Genomic DNA, 26,062 nt, shown 5'->3' with positions numbered 1-26,062 from the left:
TTTCAATTTGAACACCAATTGTGCAACATGAAATGAAATTGCTAAGTTAAAACTCTATAGTAAAACGATTGAAATCCACTGATTCCATTAGAAATATATACAACATGAAAGGATAAAAAATAGAGAACATCAGAGGAAGAAAAATTGGGGAAAGAACAAAGAATGAGAGAGAGAGAGAGAGAGAGAGAGAGAGAGAGAGAGAGAGAGAGAGAGAGAGAGAGAGAGAGAGAGAGCTGGAGGGATAGAGAATAAGGATGAGAAATAATTGATTCCTTATTCAATTCCTAATATAAAGGGATACTCATTTAATTTCTAAAATATATATAATTGGTAAATTGTATATGCATATGTAATTAAATTGAAACTTGAGTAGGGAGGGTAATAAAGTTTCAAATAGTGTATAGGAAGGTAATAATTCCTTTTTCTAAATGGATAATATGGTTCTTATCCATATTTGACCCCTTTTTAAAAAGTTCATTATCCAACCTATTTTTTAGTGGATAATATAGGTGGTTAACTTTTCTTTTAACCATTTTGCCACCACTAGCTGCCCCAAAGACTTCTCAAGGCTTTATTTATAGAAATCCAATTAAATGTGTGCAATTATTTTCATTGTGTTTTATTTATACACTTGAATTTTGGCACCGGTCGGGTCAGACTTTTAAATAAAGGTTAATTTTAAATGAATTTCACATAAGATAAATTTGTCGTTTTTTTTTTCTATGTTAATTTTGAAGTGACTCGCCTCTATTTTTTCCAAAATCTTGTGGAAGGAGCTAAGGGAGGCTTGGCTAATGCCTATCTTCCAGCTAAACTTCAACAAATCCATTTCCACTAGTATTTCACTTCCTCCCAAAATAAACTCACTGACTCACTCTAAAAGACACAACTAAAACCAATCATATTATACCTAACAACTTATCATTACTAAGATCTTATCAATGTACTAAAAGAACAAAGAAAGTAGTTCATATCATCTTTATAATTATCATTGTCGGCATTGTTGTAAAAGTCGTAGTATCAAACAAAAACAGGAACAACATTTGGAATGGTAAGTAAGAAGTACTAGTTTAAACATAAACCGTAATGGTGTCACCTACTAGCTAATAGTAACTTTTAATCACAGATATATAGGGTAATAAAGAGAAAATAAAACACATTTGCATATACATGAGAGCTTTTATTTTGGGGTATTTGAAAATTTGAAGTCTCTTAAACTCACTATTATAAGGTAGGTATGGTTTAGTACAAATACGAGTGCAATTGTTACCGTTAGAGACAAGTCAGAATTTCAATTTTATGAGTTATGGATTTTAGAACGTTGACTTCAGGTGCTAATAACTCGATTCTAAATTTAATATATGTACATATCTTATGAGTTTCTTAACACAAATACACTATTTAAACAAAAGATATTGGATTCGGCCGAATCCGTATCTGATGGTCCAAAATAGAATACAAATTAAGCCTTAAAATAAACTTACTCCATCTGAATTTATGCTACATATCCATTGAGAGAAACTGGATGCAAGCTCTAATTAAAAGCTTTTCACATTGGATAATTGCTCTTCTTCCCCACTTTTTCTTAATGGTTAAACACATTAAGTTAATGATTTGTTTAGTGTGTAATTAACAGCAATATGAAATTAAAGTAGCCTCGAGCACCGCTCCTTCTGTCCAACGGTAATAGAATTCCCCTCAAACGCGTAAATTATATGGACCCTATATTTCTTGAAAAAAGGACAAAAAATACTGGCTGTCATAGCTAAATATATAACCTAAGTTTGTCATCTTCTGTTCGTCTTTGCATGGCGCTAAGTCTTCAACAACAATCAAAGTGTTTGCATTTACAACCCCAAATCGCCTCTTTCTTCCTATTCACTCTTTTTCCTTTTTCTTTTGGTTTCTTCTTCTTTTTTTTGCAGTTGCTTCAGTTTTAAGTGCTTTTGACTAATAATTTCAAGAAAGAAAAAAGGGCCTCAAGACCGTAACGGCGCCTAACATTGTATTCGCTAGGCAAGCCAACGTTACAGCTTATTTCACCTTTTTTCCTTTATCTTTTAACAATTAAAAATTTACTAAAATAAGTGAGCGGAATTAAATGCGGAAGAACACAGTTTAAAAGATTATCCTTATAGTAATAACAAAACGTAATAAATTCTATCCAGAACTGGTGTCACAACTCACGAACAGTCTACGAATACTACAAATAATGGTCTGAACGAAAAGTTTACATCTGTCTCGGAAATAGATAAAACAAAAATGAAATAGGATAGAAGGGGCGCCAGGGCCTGCTGACGCCTGCAGGACTAGCTTGGGTCTCCGGGAAACAGTGATAGCAACCAACATCACGATCAGCCACTAGCTCCAAAATCTGCACAGAAAGTGCAGAGTGCATTATCAGTACAACCGACCTCATGTACTGTGCCGAGCCTAACCTCGACGAAGTAGTGACGAGGCTACGGCGGAGCATACAACATATACAACCTGCAACAGTTTATACTAAATAGAAAGGAAATATATTATGTAATAAAGCAATAACTGGCATTAAATAAACTCGGAACCCAGATGTTCTACTAGTATTCAGCTATAACCAATCCTTAAGGGTGTTCCAACATCACAGTAATGGGCCTCAACATAAATGGAAACATAATAATAACTGATGCGGCGCGCATCCCGATCCCAACATATAAACAACAACAGTATCAATATTCACCCTTATTCCTCCTTGTTGCGGCGTGCAACTCGATCCCACCTGTCCACCCTTATTACTCCTAAACACATATCACCCTTATTCCTCCTGTTGCGGCGCGCAACCCGATCCCACCTGTCCACCCTTATTACTCCTTGTTGCGGCGTGCAACCCGATCCCACCAGACAATCACATTTCACCCTTATTCCTCCTGTTGCGGCGTGCAACCCGATCCCAATATATATAGCAGCACCAAACACAAAGAATAAAGACAAGAGTTTCACAAGCTAACTCAAATCCCCCACATTACTTATACCTCAATCTACACAATGGAATATCACTACGATTATGAAACTTCACCAATGATAACTACTCAGCGAGACCAACCAAGGTGCACCATAAGGCACCAATAAATCAATATAAGCCAACAGGGTAATAAAATGAAGCTACGAAACCAATAATACTTCAACGCGAACATCAATAGTTAACATGAAGCAATTGCATAATTCAGTAGAGAGAACAACAGTTAACATGAAGCAATTAAATAATTCAATAAAGAGAACAACAGCTAACATGAAGCAATTAGACGTGGAAACATTTATGAGCAAGTAGCAATTAAGGAAGGAAAGCAAGATATAGGGAAACGGGGAAAGGAAATGGGTTAAACAAGTAATTTGGTGACGCATAGGTACTCGTCACCACACCTATACGCCACACACATGATATTTCACATAGCAAGCAAGTCGCGGATCCCTAGTCCCTCAAGTCAAGGTTAGACCAAACACTTACCTCATGCCAACAGGTATTTCAAAGCTCAACCACCGCTTTACCTCTCGATTCCACCACCAATTCACTCGTATCTAGCCATAATTAACTTAATAACATCAATAAACGCTAAAAAACCAATTCCAATACACAATTATCGAATTCCCAACATTTTTTCCAATAAGTCAAAAATCGACCCCGGGCCCGCTTGGTCAAAACTCTAAGTTCGAACAAAATCCGATTACCCATTCACCCTCGAGCCCGAATATACAATTGGTTTCGGAATCCGACCTCAAATTGAGGTCCAAATCCCCCAAATTCGAAATTCTTAAATTCTACCCAAGAACACCCAATTCCCATGAAAACCCTTGATTTGAGATGAAATCATGTAAAAAGATGAAATAGATTGAAGAAAATGAGTTAGAAATCACTTACCTATGATTTGGAGAAGTTTGGGTCTTTGAAAAATCGCCTAGGGATGTTTAGGGTTCGAAAATTTGAGAAATGAGTTCAAAATCCTGTCTAAGTTATGTTTTACACAATTACAGGTATCGCATTTGCGATCACATGTTCGCAAATGCGAACTCGCAAATGCGAAGCTTGGCCTGGCCTGCTACCTTCGCAAATGCGAACCTTGGTCGCTATTGCGAAACTCCCCTAGCCCTGTCTTCTTCGCAAATGCGAAGAGCTGTTCGCAATTGCGAACACTGGCCTCCACAGCTACTCTTCGCAATTGCGATGAGTAGGTCGCAAATGCGAACCCAACAGTGGTCGCAAATGCGAGGCTTGATCTCGCAATTGCGAGATCAGAGGCTCTGCAACAGAACTGAACCTGCAACAATTTTTACCGAGTCTAAAACACTCCGAAGCCTATCTAAAACTCATCCGAGCCCTCGGGGCTCTAAACCAAACATGCATACAAGTCTAAAAACATCATACGGACTTGCTCGTGCGATCAAATCGCCAAAATAACATCTTAAGCAACGAATTTAACACCAAAAATCATGAAATTTCAAGATAGTTCAAAATTTCTAACTTTTCAACCAATGGTCCGAATTAAATCAAATCACCTCCGTTTTTCACCAAAATTCACAGACACGACTTAAGTATTATATCAAACCTGTACGGGATCCGGAATCAAAATACGGGCCCGATACCAACAAGATCACACACTATTCCATTTCAAAAATTCTTATATTTTCCAGCAACCAATTTTCTTCAAAAAATTCATTTCTCGGGCTAGGGACCTCGGAATTCAATTTCGGGCATACGCCCAAGTCCCATATTTCCCTACGGACCCTCTGGGACCGTCAGAACACGGTTCCGGGTCCGTTTACCCAAAATATTGATCGAAGTCAACTAAAGTCATATTTTAAGCAAAAAATCATTATTTCTTAAATTTTTCACACAAAAGCTATCTGGTATCGCGCCCGGACTGCGCACGCAAATCGATGAGAGATAAAAGGAGGTTTTCAAGGTCTCAGAACATGAAAACGGATTCTAATACGAAAGATGGCCTTTTGGGTTATCACAATTTTACCTATCAACCTAGCTAGAACCTTGCATCTGTTTCTGAAACCAAGCATTCTTAAAAAAATATATGCATGGGTGTGTGTGTGTTTGTTTTGTCACATAACAAGGGTGTGAGAAGGTACAATATAAAGGGACAATAGGACTATATAGGAGTCTCAGGAGCTCATGACGCAATTATTAGAATTATATAAATAAAGGAATAGTAGTATTATTTACTAGCATAAAATTATTTTTGCTAAGGCGTGTGAAATGGCATCCTTTACTAAAGAAATGTTCGTGAAGGCGTGAACCATGACTTTGACTATTATATATATTCGAGAATTATGAGGCGTTACTCTTGCGGGTCTGTCCCAAATTTTTTTAGTCTATAAACTTATGCACACTGCTAAAGTACTTATCTCATTCCAGTTGATGTGACCATATTTTTTTTAATTTGTTTTAAAAAAATGATTTTTTGTGAATAATTTAAATTAAACTTCTCATTTTATCTATAATGAAAAATTTTATAGTTGCACAAAAGTTATGGCATATTTTTTTTTAGCGGAAAAAAAAATTATACGGGTAAGGACCAAGCGGATGGTTAAAAGTGCTTTCCCCATTGAAAGAAGATAAGTAACATGGTATGTAAAAATGACATGAAATTTTTTTACACTGCAACATTGTTAGTAATATATATATATATATATCATTCCAACACGTATTCGCTCCTATAGTTCTCGTCAGGGTACTCTGCATGTGAAAAGTTAGTAGTTGTTATTCATGCGTGAATTATTAATACAATTAAAAATTGAGAATAATCATTGTCTGTAGCAATTTTTAATATAAAATTATAAAGAGCCTCACCTCTCTCACATGATTTAGAGTGTGAAAGTCTCAACTCACCCCTCCCGCTCCTGCTTCAAGAGAAGAAAAGGTTAGTATTTACTTTATGCTTTGACACTTCATTCACTAACAACATTCTTGAAATGCTGGCTATATTGTCTGTAGTAAATGTTTCGTATAATCTAATAATTCTCTTTTACTTGTTCTTAAGTTGCTTTTTTCATTCCATATACAGTACTGAGATTTTAGCCAATATATAGGCTTACTTATGGTTTAAACAAGCTTACAATAGTTTAACCATTGCTTGCTTCAAACTCCAATTCTATTGGAACAAAAGCAGGTGCATTTTTGGGTAAAGTTGAATTATAAGCAATTCTATTATCTTGCTTACTGCTTACCCCAAAGCAGAAAAATATATACATGCTTTATTCTGTCTTTGGTGTGAAATCCAAAAAGCTAATTTTCCTTGGTAGTTACTAGTTGGTAGTCAGATAGAGAAAACTTAATGGTTTTACCTAGAATTTTTTTTTTGTGTGTGAATATTTATCATAAATTGGCTAGTTTTACGCTGACTGTCAGCCTGCCACAACCCTTTGGCTTCCTTTATCCGGGCTTGAGACCAGCAATGTAAGCAATTTGTGAGTGTTTGACTATGATGTTGTTCTATGCTGTGCAAGCTATCCAATTTTTAGAAATACAATGTGATACTTTTGTGTAGTATAAGAAGTGCTTACTCAAAGATTTTGGCTTTACCTCTAACAGGAAGAGTGCCACTGAATTGAAGGTTGAGGCAAGATGGTAGAGGACAAAATAGATGGCAATGAGGTAGATCAATGGACAGAAATTTCTGGGATATTACAACAGAAGAGTATGAAATGTTCTATTAAAAGCAAGAGTTCATTGCGAGCTCGTTATTCCTATGGAATTATATTCTTGATAACAAATCTTATAGCTTGGTTCGTACGTGATTATGGAGAAAGGGCTCTTCCTCTGCTTCGTTGTAAGTCGAAATTCTTACTCTTCTACATTGTTGGCATTGCATTCTTTCCGATCCGTCAAATGTAGGATCAAGTGCATTAGCTAGTAATAGGGCAGCCTGGTGCACTAAGCTCCCGCTATGCGTGGGGTCCGGGGAAGGGCCGGACCACAAGGATCTGGTGTACATAGCCTTACCCTGCATTTCTGCAAGAGGCTGTTTCCATGGGTCGAACCCGTAACCTCCTGGTCACATGGCAACAACTTTACTAGTTATGCCAAGGCTCCTCTTCAAGTACATTAGCTAGCAATGTTTGTGGCAAAACATTCTGCTTCCATATCTACTACAGAATGTTGCATGCTACAAAAATGAAATAACCTACTCGGCTAACAGCCGACCGCTCTACCACTGAGCTACTGAGGAACACTAGGAGATTCGATCATATAGAGTTCTATTCTTGTCTCAAACCATGACCAAATGTTGCCTCTGGAGGACGATCGAGGCATGGCCATAAGGGTCTTTTATGACACAATCAATAACTCATTTCTTTTTCAATTAGGCCTTATGCACATTTCCTTCTTGCATATGGCTTAAACTTTTGCTTTCTCTACAACTGTTTTCATTGCTTTCACAATATATGATATACTTGTTATACTCATCTTGTTAACTAAATTACCATTTAACTTCTTCTGGTAACTCTAACATGGACTCTGATTTCTGTTTCCCCCTTTTTATGCAGATTCAAAAGCATGTGGAATTAAGGGAAGTGAATGTTCTCATACGATGGGGGTTCTTCGTGTGAGTTTAGGTTGCTTTGTATCCTTTTGCTTAAAAAATGAAATGACTTCTCTCCTTTAATTAAACTCATAATACTATGCCTCAGTAGGCAGAATATGGCCTGATTGCTCGCATTGGTATATCTTCAATTTGATCTAAAACAATTTTCAGAAGTCTTTCAATACTTATCTATGATTTAATGGTAAAGAAGTTCCGAAATGAAGCATGTTTTTCTGTATAAATATGTGAACATTTGGAACCTTTCTTTCTGTTCTTTAACGGTACTTTTTAGTTTGACAGAATCTTTTGTTTTTGCATCCTTGACATACATTGTTAGATTTTCTTTTTAGTAATGTTTCTTACAACATGTTTCACAAGCAAATTGTGTGAAGTTCGCAATACATGGCATTCTGGATGGTGGATTTTGAAGTTTATTACGCTGATAATTTTTATGGTGATTCCATTTTTTGTCCCCTCAGATTACATCCAGTTATATGGTAAGGATAAATGCAATAAGAAAATCTCAAAGCGATTGCTTAAGTTTTCTGATCACAGCATTTCATTTTAGCTTCATGCAAAATTTTCCATTTTAAGAGATCAACTTTCATCTTAATAATTTTTCTCTATAGAATGCCCGTTTATATTTATCCACTCATTTAATACAAAATGTAAACGGAAATTCCTCTCTTTCGTGCAGGTGAATTCGCTCGAGTTGGTGCAGGGTAATATTCACATCTGTCCTTTTACTTCTCTTCTAACATAGATAGTCACAGCTAGTTGCAGTCCATGAAGCAAGTGTAGGACTGAAATTTTCTTAAGTTCATTTTACACACGTCACATTTCGTTAATTGGTTTATCAATAAAAGAGCAACAAAAAAAAAAATTCCTTCCTATAGAGCTTGAACTAGATAGTTGAAGGTGACAACCACTAGTAGGGTCAAAAATAGTGGCTCAAAGTTTTCAAATTTCCTTATATGTAAATAACATTGATAATAATCTTATATTCTGTTTACGGACCTGCAATGACCATAGCAATTTAAAGTTCAATACTGGTTTTTGCTATGTATTTGCAGGGTTTTTCTCGCCCTCCAGCTGATAAGCGTGATCGAGTTCATTACATGGTGGAATAACTATTGGATGCCTGACGAGAGAAAGAAACAAAGGTGTTGTTACACTTTAATACGAAAAACATTAAAAAAGCATCTTTTGAAACTCCTGTTATGTCATTGCTACAGTGTGTTTCTGAGATTCTGGTTTCTAAGACCATTTGACTCATCTATGGTTGTTTCTATCAGTTTTCGCAAGTGAAACCATTAAATAGTATAAAAAGTACTATGTCTAATCATCTCGAGGCCTTACTCTTTAATCATTTTTGTCGTAGCAGCTGCTCTTTTGGCTTATTCATGTCGACAATATGTTACATCGCGTCCATTTGTGGAATTCTGGTGATGTATGTGCTTTATGCGTCCAAAACATCATGCAGTCTGAACATATTCTTCATCTCCTGGACTGCAATTTTGCTGGTAGTAATGATGGCTGTATCCTTACACTCTAAGGTACGCTTCTATAACAAACTAGTTTGCATTGAAAATGACTTCATGTGTTATTAATACCTGTTTTTCCTTTTTTTACAGGTAAATAGAGGACTCTTATCTTCAGGGATTATGGCTTCTTATGTTGTCTTTCTCTGTTGGAGTGCTATTCGAAGGTCAGAAACATTGTGCTTAACTTGTTCACCTCTTAATTTAAAATCAATGAACAAAATATAATACTTTTGCTAGGGGTATTCGAGTTCCCCACTTCCTTATTCTTTTGAACAATTTTGAGATATGCTTTAGTGTTTGATGATTGATCATCTATAACTAGAGCATATTTGATAATACGAGCGAGTGAGTGCATGTTTAAAATGATAACTTACAATTCATGCCCCTTAATATATAGTGTAGCTTTTTGGTTGTCACTTATGTGATGAAGTCTAATTTGATTACACTTTGTTTACAGTGAGCCTGCCACTCTAAAATGCAGCCCTCAGCAACAAAACAGTGGGAATGGTGGTTGGACTACTGTAATTGTATGCGTCTTTTCTTCTTTTACTTACTTCTAGTCATGCTTATCAAACTTCTTCATCTAAATTTATGCATGTTAATATCATCAACTTCAGTAGCTTGCTACTGATACTTAGCAATGATAAGGCAATTTTAAGAGGATACCGAAGACAGGCATAGTTTTTGTTCCTCAAGTCTGCTATAGTTTTGTTCATGAAATGGATCTTTAAATCTCGTCCACAGACCTTCCATATTCCTGCATAATGTTATCACCAACAGTCAATAGATAGAAAAAGGCTAGCATGAATGCTGAAATTTCTGAATGAGAACTGAAGCTAGATATATATAGTTGCCGACTAGAATATCTAGTAGAATGTAGGAAGGAATGAGCCTTATCCATTGTAGTAAGTATAAGTGACACTAGAAATGTTTGATTGCCATGAAACACTATATATAAACCTTTGAAAACATAGTAAACATATTATAACAATTGCAGATATGCATAATCATATATTTTATCTTCATGACGACATAATCTACTCAACGAATCAGTACTTATCGGCAAAGAAGAATCCACTACACTACATAATTGGTAGACCTCCTAGTTAAAATTAAGTCATGTATTTTTTGACGCTATTGATGTTTGCACAAACCTGCAACAGATTCTCATTTCTCATTTGAGGACAGAAATAAGGTGTTTAATCAGCTCTATCTTGATATCTTATTGCACATGTTTGACTGGCTCATAATTATTCTTTTCCTGGTTAATTATAGGGTTTCTTGATTGGTATATGCGCCATCGTCATGGCAACATTCTCAACTGGCATTGATTCACAAACATTTCAGGTGAGCTTATACCCCTTCAGATGTCCTATTATTATACCCAATGTCGAACTCAATATAACTCAAGACTAGGCTGCAAAAGCCAATGTAATTTGATTGACTCACATAGATAAAAAAACTGAAGCACCTTCAAAACTTGAAAATAGAGTCGTAGCGCCTAACAGTTGGACAGAATGCGCAATCAGAAATTATCTAAATGTGTTTTTTTTTTTTACATTTTTGCTGAGACATGACTACATTTTTTTGCTTGTGTTATAGTTTCGCAAGGATAAAGTTCAATCGGAAGATGACATTCCATATAAGTATGGATTCTTCCATCTAGTGTTTTCCTTAGGAGCAATGTATTTTGCTATGTTATTCATCAGTTGGAATCTAGATGGCTTGCCTAGAAAGTAAGTATATTTATATTCTCCTACCAGCACATATTATTGAACTTGTGCTAGCAACATTACTTTGATTCATTTTCTTGTTTTAATAGATGGAGTATTGATGTTGGCTGGGCTAGTACATGGGTGAAAATAGTCAATGAGTGGTTTGCTGCTACAATCTATTGTAAGTTAATGTATCCTCTTCTCATTTTTGAAGGGCCCAGTGCATTAAGCTTCCGCTATGCGCAGGGTACGGGGAAGGACTGGATCACAAAGGTCTATTGTATGCAGCCTTACCCTGCATTTCTGCAAGAAGCTGTTTCCACGGCTTCACATGATAATAACTTTACCAGTTACGCCAATGCTCCCTTCAATGATGCCTATATATTGTAGAAATTAAAAAATGCCAAATGCTAAGTCCGGTCCCAAAAACACAGGTAGGCTGTCACATGTATAAAATAACCAAATCAGCAAATTACTTTACATAATATCCACGTGGCACCAACTCGATGAGTGGTTGAAGTGGCAACATACTGGTGTTTTCAGGACCGGATTTAGCGTACTCTTGCATTTTTTTTTCAAATTTTAGGTGATGATATGTATGCATGATTGAGTTATTTTTTTCGTTACAAAAATTAGTTTTAAAACTTTGGTGCAAAAACGAAAGTTGGATTACCATCCGTGAAATTAACCCGAAAAAAGTATGTGCAATTCATGTATATCTCTAATATATTCTTCACCTCTCTTGGATGTAGTGTGGAAATTGATATTGCCAGCAGTAAGACAGACCAAAGTGATGGATAATAAAGAGCCAGAAGAGGAAATGGACAACTCAACTTCAGTGTGAATTTTGCTGATGGATAAGTGTGTTGTAGCCAAAAGGTGGAAAATGGTTAAAATGGGTAAAATGAGCAACCGATGAATGACAAAATTTACATGAATTCAATGGTTGATAAGTGGGTGATAAATGGTTATTTTGTTTTACAAATAAATTTACAGAGCCAATTATCACCCTTCATTTACCCATTTTACCACTTGTTCTGTATCATGTGTCTGTCTTCTCTCTATTCTTTTCTTCATTGTTCTAAGGTGGTCCTGTCTAAAATTTAAGCTAGCTGTGGCTTTAATTTTAGGTCTTGTAGATTCTTATTATCATGGGGAAGTTGAAGAATAAAATCCCCCTATTCTTTTTTGTGGTTTCAATCTTGCTGCAAGTGGTTGATTTAGAAAGCTTGAAGTTGGGTTGGGCCGGTCGGCTATATAAATTTTTATTGTTCATGTTGCTTCATTTAAGTCTGTCTATATCCATTGGAATATAATTTTTTAACAAAACTTCAAGATTTCTTACGATCGTTAGGCTTAAAATACACATACTAACATGACTAAAACTTAATTTCGACTAATTCACATTGCATGTCATTTCAAAGTTAGATCACCATATAGTTATTGTCACGGTCCGGATTTTCCACCATCAGGATCGTGATGGCGCCTAACATTTCAGTTGCTAGGCAAGCCAAGATATAGAAATTAAATACGCTAACCCGTTAAGCAATCCACTAGATGACAATAACTTAAAACGTCACCAATTAAATAGAGTGCAGAAGTTTATAATTACCCAAATACTTGTACACGACAACCCAGAAACTGGTGTCACAATTCACGAACTTCTAAGAGTCACTACAAATACTGGCTGAAGGAAATACAACTGTCTTTGAATTAAAGTAAAAACAGTAAACTGGGATAACTGGAAGGGAACTCCAGAGTTTGCGAACGCCGGCAGATCTACCTTGGGTCTCCAGTAGGACTGAAGGCAGCACCTCAACTCGGGTCAACAAGGTCTAGTACCGAAATCTGCACGGGAAGTGCAGAGTGCAGTATCAGTACAACCGACCCCATATACTGGTAAGTGCCGAGCCTAACCTTGGCGAAGTAGTGACGAGGCTAGGACAAGACAGTACATGAACCTGTGCAGTTAAATCATATACAAGAAAATAACAACAACTGGAAACTAAGCAGATTATAACGGGAAGGGGGAAGACATGCTGAGGGGAATATCAGATCCTGAAATTAGTAACAGTACAGAAACGTAGTAAATAACATGCTTTGCACCAACGAAAGGAATAAACCTCGCGAAATTGTGAACACGTGATTTTTGCCACGCTTAAATTACTCCTATAAAATTCCTTAGAATTAAGATTTTTATTTTATTATTTGAATTTTAGGAATTAACTGCATGATTTTGTGTCTTGTTTGCATTTTTGTATGCATTTTAATTGATATAATTTCAAAAATACAAAATAGTGTGCAAAAATGGTTCTTAGCATTTCTACTTTCAATTTCTAAAATTTGTCTTAAGTTTTATTTTAAATTAGAAATTAGTTAATTTTGAAAATTAATTAGTATAATTTTAGAGTCAATTTGGGTCTTTTATTTTTGATCTTACAAAAAATAAATAAATAAAATACAAAAAAAAAATACAAAAGAAAAGAAGAGAAAACAAACAAATGAAATTAAAATAAAAAGGGGCAAAGAGCTGGCCATGATGGGCCAACATCAAGCAGCCCAAACAAATCCACCCTCTCCCCATATCCCAAATTCCGGACTCAACCCAGGCCCAATCCCATAAAATACCTGGTCCAGCCCCCCTATATACAAACGACGTCGTTTTGGCTCGAGTGATCTAGGCCGTCCATCATCCCCAATCCAACGGTCCAGATTTGTTCCATCATTTTAAATAAAAGTGTAATAACACACTTTACAAATTCAGAGACCAAACCCTCCATCCTCGTACTCACCGTCTCCCACCGGCGCCCACCATCAGACCATCGTGTCTCCGCCGTCCGCCGCCATCCGGAAATCGCCTCCGCCGGCGGCGAAACTCCAAATAACTCCAAATTTTCACCATAGCTCCGTCTTCATCTCCCCAATCCATATCCAACCTTATTTCCTTTCAAATCCGAGCCAATCGCTTCGAATATCAAATCGAAAGCTCGGACCAAAACCGTAACTCCTCCAAAATTCCCAAAAATCACGCCCTACACTCTCCTAACCCTCCTCTACCCAAATCCCAAACTAATTTTCCCCAAATCCAACTGAAACTCTCCGAATTTTAGATCTAGGGTTTTATAAAAAACTGGTTGAATTTTTCAAGGACTATCAAGTGTCGATTTGAGTTCCCAAATAAATTTATGTGTTTGTTCTTACCAAGAACAAACATATAACATTATTTGGGGACTCGATTCGAATTCAGTCATTGAAGACCAAATCAGTAAGTTCTTCCTTCTCATTCGATTGTATTTTTTTTATTGGTTGATTCTGTCCTTGCATCGTTTTTGATTTTTAGTTCAGTTTTTGTTTTGATTGATTTTTCTATTAGTCAATCCATGTCCAATGCTTGTTCTTTTATTTTCTTATTTTTTTGATTATTTGATTTTTGTTTTTTTTGTTCTTCTTAGTTAATTCAGTTTGAATCCAGTGTTCTTAGAATTCAGGTTTTGTTAGTTTTAGAGAATGGTTCTTGTCAATTCCTTGGTTGATTATTACTTTGGTTTAATTGATAGTGTGATCGAAGTATGAATTAAGATTAATTTTCAGTTTTGTGTAACATTTGATAATTCAATCCTAGAGTTTCTGAAACTGTTTTGGTCATAGATGAATAATCTAGACTTTTAGTTAACCATGGTTAGTAAAAGGGGTTGGGGTTTAGTTAGACTAGATTGGTAAATTTCAGAGTAGTCGAAGGGTAGAATAGGCATTCCTAGGTAGAGACTAATGTTGTAGGTGAAGCTAGCACCTTCTAGGATTTTCTAGACTAGGACTTTAATTGAAATATCAATAACTTAGGGCAGTAACTTGGGTAACAAGCCAAAAACTTAGGGACTAATTAGTAAAAACTGAAAATAAAAGAGAGGAAAAAGGGGTAAATGAAAATCTGGAAGCTTCCCCTCATTTTTGCCTATAAAAGGCAGTCCCCCTGCCTTCTTTAACAAGTTTGGAACACCTCTGAAAAATTCCAAAAGAAAAAACCTCCAGCCTCCAAATTTCCCTCTCAAAGCAATTTTCAGCAAGTCTAGCCTTAAACATTTGAATTTCAAATTCAAAAACAGAAAAGTCTGAACTTTTTTTAGAACTCTAAAAAAAAAACTTGATTCCAGATCTTAAATTCTTCAGAAAAACCAAAAACAACAGAAAACTTGCAAAAATCCCAAAAATACTGTTACATTTAAACCTTAGGTTACTTTCGATTTTTAATTGTTGATTTATACCTTCTAGCTCAATATTTGATTGCTGAAAGCATCTGAGTGTTCCTGGGCTAAATTTCAAGTAGATTTAGGTCATTCAAGTTTGTTTGGTTGAGTGTTGGTGTTGTGCTTCCATAGACTAGTTTTGCTATTGTTTCATGGGCATTTGGAAGTCATTTCTAGCTGTTGCTTGCTCGTTTGACTGCTGCTGATCCTTTCCCTCTATCTCCTTGTAATTCCAGGTACATGCCTAGCCTTGAGTGATATATTGAAGTTGTAATCAACTTGTGCGGAGGCTTAAATAATACGAACGTTGTTGTATTTTGGTCTAATGATATGTGAAACTGTTTATGAGTATTCTATTCTCCTGTTGTTCGATTATTAATACTTAGTCGAACTGTAAATTGGTTTGTAATTGAACTATGGACTGTTTAACGTGATAGGGATTTGGATTATGAGTTTGGTTGTTAAGTTAGTTTGAGGATTAAGCTTTGGATTGATATAGGGAGAAATCAAGTTATAGGCCTCTGTAGTTCGCATAATCAGTTATACATCATGCCTGTGTTAAAATAGTTCCAAAACAAGCGAATTCAGCATTTAATTTACAGCTTTGTCAATTGATGATCTGGGAAATATCTAAATAGTTGCTTCAGTTTTAACTATCCAAGTTTAGAATTATAGAGATAAACCGGAATTGAATGATCGCAATTAAAATCAGTATGCTCCTGAATGTGAATAATGTGTAGTCACTTTGTCCTTTAATACAGTCAAGTAGCTAGTTTGTATGCTAAAACATAAAATTTCAGGATACTTAAATCTTCCTATGTTAATTGAGGACTTGAGAGTTGCTGGGAATTGTTCAACCGTTACTCCTTAGTCCAAATGGAATTGGGCCTACAATGACATGGCCCAATTTTCGTGGTATCAGGTCCACGTCTGGGCAATGTTCATGCATTAAACCTGTATAGGGCCAAGTTTGAAGGCCCAAAATTGTTAGAAGTTAAAACCCCCTTTAAAAATTATACTAGGGATATGGGAATTAATTTGCAATATGAATTTAGGTTTTCGAGTTAGGTAGCGGGTTCAAATTAAGAGGGTCCCTCCTTTTGTTTGAATTCGGACCTGAACTCGAGGCCCAAATTTATAAATGTAAATTAATTAGGCCCTTTTAGAGACAAAAAATAAATAGAAAAATCGTAGTTGCTTTAGGTTGGCCTTTAAATAAAAATGAGATGAGCATCGCCAAACAAAACACATAACTTGCGGGGCCCTCTTTAAATGTTCCTATTAAAATACTTAGAATTCGGGGCGTGCCGTTTAGCGAATTTCACGGCCCTCCGCAAAGATAATAACTCGTTAGTCGCTTTAGGCGCGCCTTTAATAATTTTACCTTCTTAAATACGGGTGTGCATTTCATGCAACCCAAATCCAAATCCCAAAACGTCGAATAAGAATGTGTCGAGGACACGGGTGCATTTCACGTGACGTGATCCAACAACACATTTTTAAACGACGTTCACTTTCTTTAAAATTTTTTAACTAAAAGCGGTAACATGATTCTAAAATTACACTATAGGTTTGAACATGTATAAAAATCAGATTTTAGCCATTTATAATAATTTAAGCGACCATGCTAGAACCACGGGATCCGGGGGTGCCTAACACCTTCCCTCGGGTCAACAGAATTCCTTATTCAGAATTTCTGGTTCGCAGACTCTAATTGGGAAGTCGACAATTTTCCTCGATTTGGGATTTAAGTTAAACCGGTGACTTGGGACACCAAAAGCCAATCCTTTCCCAAGTGGCGACTCTAAAAATAAATAAATAATTTCATTTCGAATAATGTCACTTTAAATGGAAAAACTCCCCTATACATTATCCTTCGGGGTAGGTGTATAAAAAGGAAGTGTGACAGAAACAAGTGCACGGCATCACCCTTCGTGCTTTTACTCTCATCCTCACCATAAGAAACAATAGAAACGGCACGGCATCACCCTTCGTGCATTAACTCTCTCATCACTCACAGAATATGGCACGACATCATCCTTCGTGCATTATCACTCACTCACAAAACATTGCACGACATCATCCTTCGTGCTTTAACACTCACTCACTAAACATTGCACGACATCACCCTTCGTTCTTTAACACTCTCTCTCACCAAGACAATGAACGATAATAACAGAGAGATAGAAATATCAAGAATCAGTCTTACTTCAATATTTAATTTCCACAATACCAGCCTCAACTCTGAGTTAATACTCAATCAGTACCAAATCTCGTAAAACATGATAAGAGTTGCTCAACACATGGAATAACAAGTCTAAACATGAAATATATGATCAAAGAGTACAACATTTACCAGAATAAGACTAACTCGCATGCTATGACCCGACAACAACGTATAGGTACTCGTCACCTCACCTATACGTCGTACTCAACAACCAAAACACACAGCAAATAAGGCACCAATACCTAATCTATCAAGCTTAGGTTAGCCACAACACTTACCTCGCTACCACGGCCAAACTCAAAGCTCAATCACCGCCTTTCCTTTCACACTAGCCTCCGGGCCAATGGAATCTAGCAATTCCAATCAAACAATTCAATTTAAGCCTTAGGAACTACCCATGATAGCAAAGAATCCAATTTAGGTCATTTTTAAAAAGTCAACAAAAGTCAACACCCGGGCCCGCTTGGTCCAAACCCGAAATTCGGACCAAAACCCGATTACCCATTCACCCCCGAGCCCGGACATACAATTGGTTTTGGAATCTAACCTCAATTTGAGGTCTAAATCCCCAAATTTTGAAATTCCTAAGTTCTACCCAAAATCCCCAATTTCACAATGAAAACTCTAGATTCTAGGATGAAATCTTGTAAAGAGAAGTAAAAGAGTGAAAGAAATGAGTTAAGAATCACTTACTTATGAATTGAGGAAAAAAAAGTGTTTGGACAATCGCCTCTTATGTTTTAGGGTTTGAAAAATTGAAAAATGATGAAGAATCCCGTTTATATAGCACACCTCTGATCTATACTACGCGGTCCGCGAAATTTCGGGCGCGGTCGCGAACCCCCACAACGGTCCGCGATACTATGGGTGCGGCCGCACAACCTGAGCCTTACCCTACCTCGTCCCGCGAAGTCACCACCGCGGCCACGTTCTTCTACCGCGGTCCGCGAATTTCACTCCGCGGCCGCACTCCTAAGATCTGGGACATGCAATTTCTGCAACTAACCAACACCAGGTCTTTTTCTAAGTCTAGACATCCCGTAGCCTGTCCGAAACTCACCCGAGTCCTCGGGGCTCCAAATCAAACACGCATACAAGTCTTAACACCTCATATGAACTCGCTCGGGCGATCAAATCGCCAAAATAACACCTAGATCTACGATTTTAGCATCAAATTGCATGAAATTTTCAAGAAAGTTTCAGAACTTCTATTTTCTCAACCAAAGGTCCGAATCACGTCAAATCAGTTCTGTTTCTCACTAAATTTCACAGATAAGGTATAAATATCATAACGGACCTGTACCGGTGATAGCTTCATGGACAAGGATAAAGCTATAGAAGCACCAAGAAAGCCATTCGCAAGGTCTCAAGCTAAGGAGAAGCAAAACAAGGTTGTTGGGCTTCAAAGGGAGATCAAGAAGGCGCTAATGGTGGAAGAAGATCTCAAAAATTATGGAGAGAATTTAGCTAAGTGCTAAACTCATTTCATGGTCCAAGTCCAAGTCCAATAGGAGGTTGATTGGGGTCCAAGCACCAGCCAAGGAGGGCCTAAATTAGGCGCCTAAATCAATTCACAAAGGAGCCAACTTGGCCCCCAAGTTTCCTTATTTTGTTTCCTAGTTTGTTAGGACATATTTGATGCTTTCCTAGGTAGTTAAGGTTTTGTTTTTCTTTTCCTAAGATTATTGGAATTACTTTCCAAGGTTGACTTGGTTTTTGTTTCCTAGAGTTTTACTTTTTCCTATGGTAGTTGGACATGTTAGTTTAGCTTCCGCGCGTTTCTTGATTTTCTTGTTTTTCTTAGTAATTCTTGAATCCCCTATCGTGTTGTTATCAAGTGGTATCAGAGCATAGGCTAATCAAGATTTCAATCTTGATAATCTTGGGAGGTTCTTGAGCAACCAAAAAGAAAACAAAAAAAAAACGAAAATTAGCCCAAAAACAAAAACAAGTGTTATTGCTCATTATTTTTTTTAGAATTCAAGTATTATTAGGTTTCCAAGTCAAGAAAGGAAACAAGAAGAGGGGGTCCTTGTTCTTGAAGATTAAGGAAACTTCTTTCCTTATTCTTGTGGGTTTTGGGTTTCCTAAAATTCTTTCCTTTTTTTTTTCTACTAACCAATTCCTATTCTTCCTAGGTTTGGTCATTCACTTTTCTTTCTTTTTCTAACTCCATATTCTTATCACTAAGGGTTGTGACTAGTAAGGTTTATTAATAAATCTAGAGATTAACGACCAAGAGTTGCATTGAGTGAAAAAAAAGGCAAGAGAGGTGAGAACATCATAGGGAAAAGCCAAATTGAGAGATATATATTACTTTGTTCATAATGTCTCGTACAGGTAGTGATGATGAACAAAGGGTTCTTCAAGAAGCCGGAATTAAAGGAAGGAATGATTTCACCTTACAATCTATGCACCAATAATTTGAAAGGTGGAATTTGCAATTCCAAGAGATGAGGGACACCATTGCTGAGCAAAATATTACAATAGCTGAACTTAGGAGGGGAAATAACGCTAGACTCCAAGCAGCTAGGAGAAATGTACCCGCTCCCATTGTAAATTAGGAAAACCCTATCGATGATTTTAATGATGATATTGATTTTGATAGGGTAAGAAGATATATGAGGGGACAAAGAGGAAGACTAGAAGATGATAATATAAGTAGTATAAAGATGAAGATGCCATCTTTCAAGGGAACAAGGGATCCAGACTTGTACCTTGATTGGGAGAGAAAAGTGGAAGCCATCTTTGATTGCCAGAACTATTCGGAGGGTAAGAAGGTTAAACTTGCTGCTGTTGAGTTTTCTGACTATGCAGCAATCTGGTGGAAAAAGCTTTCTAGGGACAGATTGCTAGAAGGACAAGCACTCGTTGCTACGTGGGTTGAGATGAAGAGGGTAATGAGGAAGAGATTTGTGGCATCACACTTTCAAAGAGATCTACAACAACGTCTTCAAACTTTGAGGCAAGGGTCCATGTCTGTAGATGAGTACTTTAAGGCTATGGATATTGCTATGATCCAAGCTAATTGTATGGAGGAAGAGGAGGCTACAATGGCTAGGTTTTTGAATGGTTATAGCTGATGTAGTCGAATTACAACAATATGTAACTTTAGATGAGTTAGTTGAATTAGCTGTAAAGGTAGAAAGACAAAACAAAAGGAGACAGCAATCTCGCTCATGGAAAAGCAGGCCAACTACTATTCCAAAGAAGCAATGGCCGAAATCTGAGGAGACACCTACTCTTAAATTCCATGAAGACAAGGGCAGGAGCAAATTGGAATCCAAGGATGGGGCTAAGCCTTTTATGCCTAAAACTTCTACTTCTACTTCTTCGATTCAATGTCTCAAGTGTCAAGGGAGAGGGCATAAGGCTTTTGAATGCCCAAGTAGAAGAAACATTCTAATCAAAGAGGATGGGGCATATGAGAGTGAAAAAAGTGAACCAAGTGAAGAACAAGAAGAAAACTTTGTAGAGAGTGAAGAAGGAGAAGAGATGGAGTACATTGATAGTGGGGTGAATTTTGTGGTTAGGAGGCTTATGCACATTAATTTGGGTGACTCTAATGAAGAACAAAGGGAAAACATATTCAATACTCGGTGTGGGATTAAAGATAAAATTTGTTCTATGATAATTGATAATGGGAGTTGTGCTAATGTTGTGAGTGCATATTTGGTGGAAAGGTTAGGGTTGGAATGGACGAAGCACCCTAGACCTTATAGGTTGCAATGGTTCAATGATAGTGGAGAGGTCAAGGTGAATAAGCAATGCATGGTCTCCTTTAAGATTGGAAGGTACGCTGACGAAGTTCTATGTGATATAATACCCATGCAAGCTTGTCATATCTTGTTGGGGCACCCATGGCAGTATGATATGAGTGCTTTTCACTATGGGAGGAAAAATAGATACTCTCTTGAGCATAATGGCAAGAAGTACATTCTTGCACCTTTAACTCCTTCCCAAGTGTATGAAGATAAAAAAAAAAGATGAAAGAATCAATGGGGAAACATGGGGAGGGATCAAAACGAGAGACTAAAGGGATAGAAAAAGAGGGAAAAAATAAAATGAGGTGTGAGGAGAGAGAGCAGGGCAATGAGAGAAAGGAAAAGGTGGGGAAGAATGAAAAAAAAAGAAAGCATTGGTGAGAGAAAAGAGGCTAAGATTGGAAAAAAAAAGTGAGCCTTGCAAAAGCCAAAGAGTGTTTAATTGCAAAAAAAGAGGGGCTGCCTATTATCTTGCTCACTTATAAGGAAGTTCTGCTTAATAATGATTCACTAACATCCTCTTTGCCTAGTGTTATTTCTAACCTTTTGCAGGATTTTGAAGATGTTTTTCCTGAGGATCTTCCTAAAGGTTTACCACCTTTAAGAGGAATAGAGCATCAAATTGATTTTGTGCCGGGATCATAAATTCCTAATAGGCCTGCTTATAGGAGCAATCCCGAAGAAACAAAAGAATTGCAAAGACAAGTAGAGAAGCTGCTGGATAAGGGATTTGTAAGAGAAAGTATGAGTCCCTGTTCTGTGCCCGTGCTTTTGGTGCCAAAGAAGGATGGCACTTGGCGGATGTGCGTGGACTGCCGCGCCATCAATAAAATAACGAAAGTATCGCCATCCTATTCCTCGTTTAGATGATATGCTTGACCAATTGCATGGTTCTCAAATATTCTCTAAAATTGATTTGAAGAGTGGATATCACCAAATTAGAATGAATCCTGGAGATGAGTGAAAAACTGCCTTTAAAACTAAATATGGATTGTATGAATGGTTAGTGATGCCGTTCGGGTTAACTAATGCACCTAGTACATTCATGAGGTTAATGAACCATATCTTTAAGGATTTTCATGGAAAATTTGTAGTCGTGTATTTTAATGATATTCTGATCTTTTCTAAATCTTTAGAAGAGCATGTCGAACATTTGAAACGAGTTTGTAATGTCCTTAGGGAGCAACAGTTGTATGCAAATCTATCCAAGTGCACTTTTTGTGTAGATAAGGTAGTTTTCTTGGGTTTTGTTGTGAGTTCTAGATGTGTTGAGGTAGATGAAGATAAAATCAAAGCGATTAAAGATTGGCCTACACCTAAGAGCATTACTGAAGTTAGAAGTTTTCATGGACTTGCTAGCTTTTATAGGAGATTTGTTAGAGATTTTAGTTCAATTGCTGCTCCTTTAACTGAAGTCATTAAGAAGGATAAGGTCTTTAATTGGGGAAAAGAACAAGAGCATGCATTTAATATTTTGAAGGATAAATTGTGTTCTGCTCCTTTGTTACAATTACCTGATTTTAATAAGTCCTTTGAAATTGAATGTGATGCATCTGGTAGAGGTATTGGGGCTGCTTTAATGCAAGATTCTAAACCAATCGCTTATTTTATTGAGAAGTTGAATAGGGCTGCATTGAATTATTCTACTTATGATAAAGAATTGTATGCCTTGGTAAGGGCTCTTGCTACATGGCAGCATTATTTGTGGCCAAAGGAGTTTGTGATAAAAACTGACCACGAGTCCTTAAGGTACTTGAAAAGCCAAGGTAAATTGAGTAGAAGACATGCCAAATGGGTTGAATTCATTGAGACATTTCCTTATGTGATTAGCTAGAAGCAAGGTAAAGACAATATAGTTGTTGATGCACTTTCAAGAAGGTACGCTCTTGTTTCTACTCTTACTTCTAAATTGATGGGATTTGATCATATTAATTTTTTTTACGTTGATGATTCTGATTTTGATGTCGCATTTTCGGCATGTTTAAATGGGCCTTTTGAGAAGTATAATCTGAAAGATGGGTTTCTTTTTAAAGAGAATAAGTTTTGTGTCCCTAATTGTTCTTTGCGAGAAGTTTTTATGAGGGAAGCACATTGTGGGGGGATTATGGGACACTTTGGTGTGCCTAAAACACTTGACATGCTTGCTGAAAATTTCTTTTGGCCTAATATGAGAAAAGATGTAGAAAGATTTTGTGCTCAATGCCTTGAATGCAAACAAGCTAAATCTAAAGTGTTGCCACATGGTTTATACACGCCATTACCTGTGCCTATTTCACCTTGGATTGATATTTCTATGGACTTTGTGTTAGGACTGCCTAGAACAAGGTATGGTAAGGATAGCATCTTTGTTGTGGTAGATAGGTTTCTCAAAAATGGCTCGTTTTATTCCTTGTTTAAAGACTAATGATGCTTCTCATGTTGCTGATTTATTTGTTAGAGAAGTTGTTAAATTGCATGGTATACCTCGAACTATTGTTAGTGATAGGGATGCTAAGTTTCTAAGACACTTTTGGCGTGTGCTTTGGGGAAAATTGGGTACAAAATTGTTGTTTTCTACTTCGTGTCATCCACAAACTGATGGGCAAACTGAGGTAGTAAATAGAACCTTAGGAAATATGTTAAGGGTTGTTCTAAAAGGAAAATTAACTTCTTGGGAGGATCACTTGCCTATGGTAGAATTTGCTTACAATCGAACTATTCATTCATCTACTGGTTATTCTCCTTTTGAAGTTGTTTATGGCTTTAACCCCCTTACACCCCTTGACTTATTGCCTTTGCCTACTAATGAGATGGTTAGTCTTGATGGAAAGAAGAAAGCTGATTTGATGAAGACTATTCATGAGCATACGAGACTTGCAATTGAGAGGAGGAATGAGCAAATAGCTTTACGAAGAAATAAAGGTCGAAAACCAGTTATCTTCGAGCCTGGTGATTTGGTTTGGGTTCATATGAGGAAGGAGGGATTTCCTTCAAAAAGGAAGACAAAATTGCACCCTAGAGGAGATGGACCATTTAAAGTACTTGAAAGAATTGGAGATAATGCTTACAAATTGGACCTTCCAGGTGAGTTTCAAGTAAGTGCTACTTTCAATGTTGCTGACTTATCCTTGTTTGATGTAGGTTCAAATTCGAGGACGAATTCTTTTCAAGAGGAGGGGAATGATAGCTTCATGGACAAGGATAAAGCTGTAGAAGCACCAAGAAAGCCATTCACAAGGTCTCAAGCTAAGGAGAAGCAAGACAAGGTTGTTGGGCTTCAATTGGAGGTCAAGAAGGCGCTAATGGGTGAAGAAGAGCTCAAAAATTATGGAGAGGATTTAGCTAAGTGCTACACTTATTTCATGGTCCAAGTCCAAGTCCAAGAGGAGGTTGATTGGGGTCCAAGCACCAGCCAAGGAGGGCCTAAATTAGGCGCCTAAATCAACTCACAAAGGAGCCAACTTGGCGCCCAAGTTTCCTTATTTTGTTTCCTAGTTTGTTAGGACATATTTGATGCTTTCCTAGGTAGTTAAGGTTTTGTTTTTCTTTTCCTAAGATTATTGGAATTACTTTCCAAGATTGACTTGGTTTTTGTTTCCTAGAGTTTTACCTTTTCCTATGGTAGTTGGACATGTTGTCCAAAGTAGTTTAGGACTTTATTTCCTTGCTTTTTAGGTAGAATTTCGTGACCCCTTCCCTATATAAAGGGGTATCTTCTTTGCTTTTAGACTTAGACTATTATCAATAAAAATTGTGAGATTTTTCTTGCACTCTTGTGTGTGGCTACTCTTGGATTTATTCTTCAAGGCTCAACTTAAGGTGGTAAGATTAAACTCTTTTGAAATCTTAGATCACTTCTAAGTATTCAAGAAAGGTGATAAGTTTAGGCCTATTGTTGTTCTTGTTATTCTAAAGGGTCGGGTTTCACAATCTATCTCTTGTTTTTAATTCTCTACCAAAGGCGATTAGTTCTTTGTTAGCTAATTGTTGCTGTTAGGATTCAACTTCAAGAATAGACTTCTTGAATTCAAGAAACTCTTTCTTGAATTCAATCTATCTTTAAATTTCCGTCCTTTTTTTGTTTCTTTATTTTTTTTTAACTTCCGCACGTTTCTTATTTTTCTTAGTAATTCTTGAATCTCCTATCGTGTTGTTATCAACCGGGTTCCGGAACCAAAATACAGACCCGATACCAACGAGATCAACTATTAACCAATTTCTCAAAACTATTATAATTTCAGTTTAACAATTTTCATCAAAAGTTTATTTCTCGGGCTAGGGACCTCGGAATTTGATTCTGGGCATACGCCCAAGTCCCATATTTTACTACGGACCCTCCGGGACCGTCAAAATACGGGTCCGGATTCGTTTACTCAGAATGTTGATCAAAGTCAACTAAAATCAACTTTGAAAGGCAAAAATTATTATTTTTCTCAAATTTTCACATAAAGGCTTTCCGGAAACGTACCCGGACTACGCACGCAAATCGAGAAGAAATAAAATGAGGTTTTGAAGGCCTCAAAACCCCGAATTGGGTTCTAAAACACAAGATGACCTTTCGGGTCATCAGAGTTATTAAGCAGGACAATGGTCAAATTTTGTTAGAGATAGATACGAAGACAAGAACACGGAAAGCTCATGAGCTTAATTGAGAAATTTTATTCATTTCACCTATACTCCTTGTAGATTTTTATTTAGTTCACATACAATCAAATCTGGTTTAAGTTGGATCAATGTAAGTGCAATTATAGTTGGTGGAAAGACTGGTCAATTCACGTTTATTATAGTATTTATGATTAACTACATCAAAAAATTATTTTAAAAAAATCATAGTTAAAGAAAAAAAAAAGGTTCGATTTCCCAAGTATTAATATATATTATATAGTGACGTTCTTAGAAGGGAGTAATCATAACATCCAATTAACTGATGATAACTTGGGAAACAGAAAGAAGAGATAAAAATAAGATGGAGTAGTGAGAACTAAGATGGAGTAGGTTTACAAGTTGGCTACTATATATATATA

General features: G+C 36.8%; 1 protein-coding gene and 1 pseudogene across 5 annotated transcripts; both read left to right on the top strand.

Moving 5' to 3' along the window:
* The first annotated feature begins 5,821 nt into the window (after positions 1 to 5,821).
* Positions 5,822 to 12,109, top strand: LOC109210271 (probable serine incorporator). 5 transcript variants are annotated; one of them, XM_019373666.1, is made up of 13 exons: positions 5,822 to 5,903; positions 6,575 to 6,812; positions 7,528 to 7,604; positions 7,903 to 8,062; positions 8,263 to 8,287; positions 8,639 to 8,728; positions 8,950 to 9,121; positions 9,200 to 9,273; positions 9,567 to 9,636; positions 10,385 to 10,456; positions 10,712 to 10,845; positions 10,932 to 11,005; positions 11,577 to 12,109. In XM_019373666.1, the coding sequence occupies exons 2-13, from the start codon at positions 6,608 to 6,610 to the stop codon at positions 11,666 to 11,668; spliced, it is 1,245 nt and encodes a 414-aa protein (XP_019229211.1). In that variant the 5' UTR covers positions 5,822 to 5,903; positions 6,575 to 6,607; the 3' UTR covers positions 11,669 to 12,109. The 5 variants fall into 5 exon arrangements, with proteins under 5 accessions (XP_019229211.1, XP_019229213.1, XP_019229214.1 ...); XM_019373668.1 differs by lacking the exon at positions 5,822 to 5,903 and adding an exon at positions 5,972 to 6,152; XM_019373669.1 differs by lacking the exon at positions 5,822 to 5,903 and adding an exon at positions 5,972 to 6,164.
* Positions 12,110 to 19,967: 7,858 nt separating this feature from the next.
* On the top strand, positions 19,968 to 24,478 carry LOC109210265 (annotated as a pseudogene).
* Positions 24,479 to 26,062: the final 1,584 nt, after the last annotated feature.

Source organism: Nicotiana attenuata, unplaced genomic scaffold (genome assembly GCF_001879085.1).
Source record: "Nicotiana attenuata strain UT unplaced genomic scaffold, NIATTr2, whole genome shotgun sequence".
NCBI classification, from domain to species: Eukaryota; Viridiplantae; Streptophyta; class Magnoliopsida; order Solanales; family Solanaceae; genus Nicotiana; species Nicotiana attenuata.
Note: the sequence above shows the minus strand (reverse complement) of the source record. Positions and strands in the feature narration are given on the sequence as shown.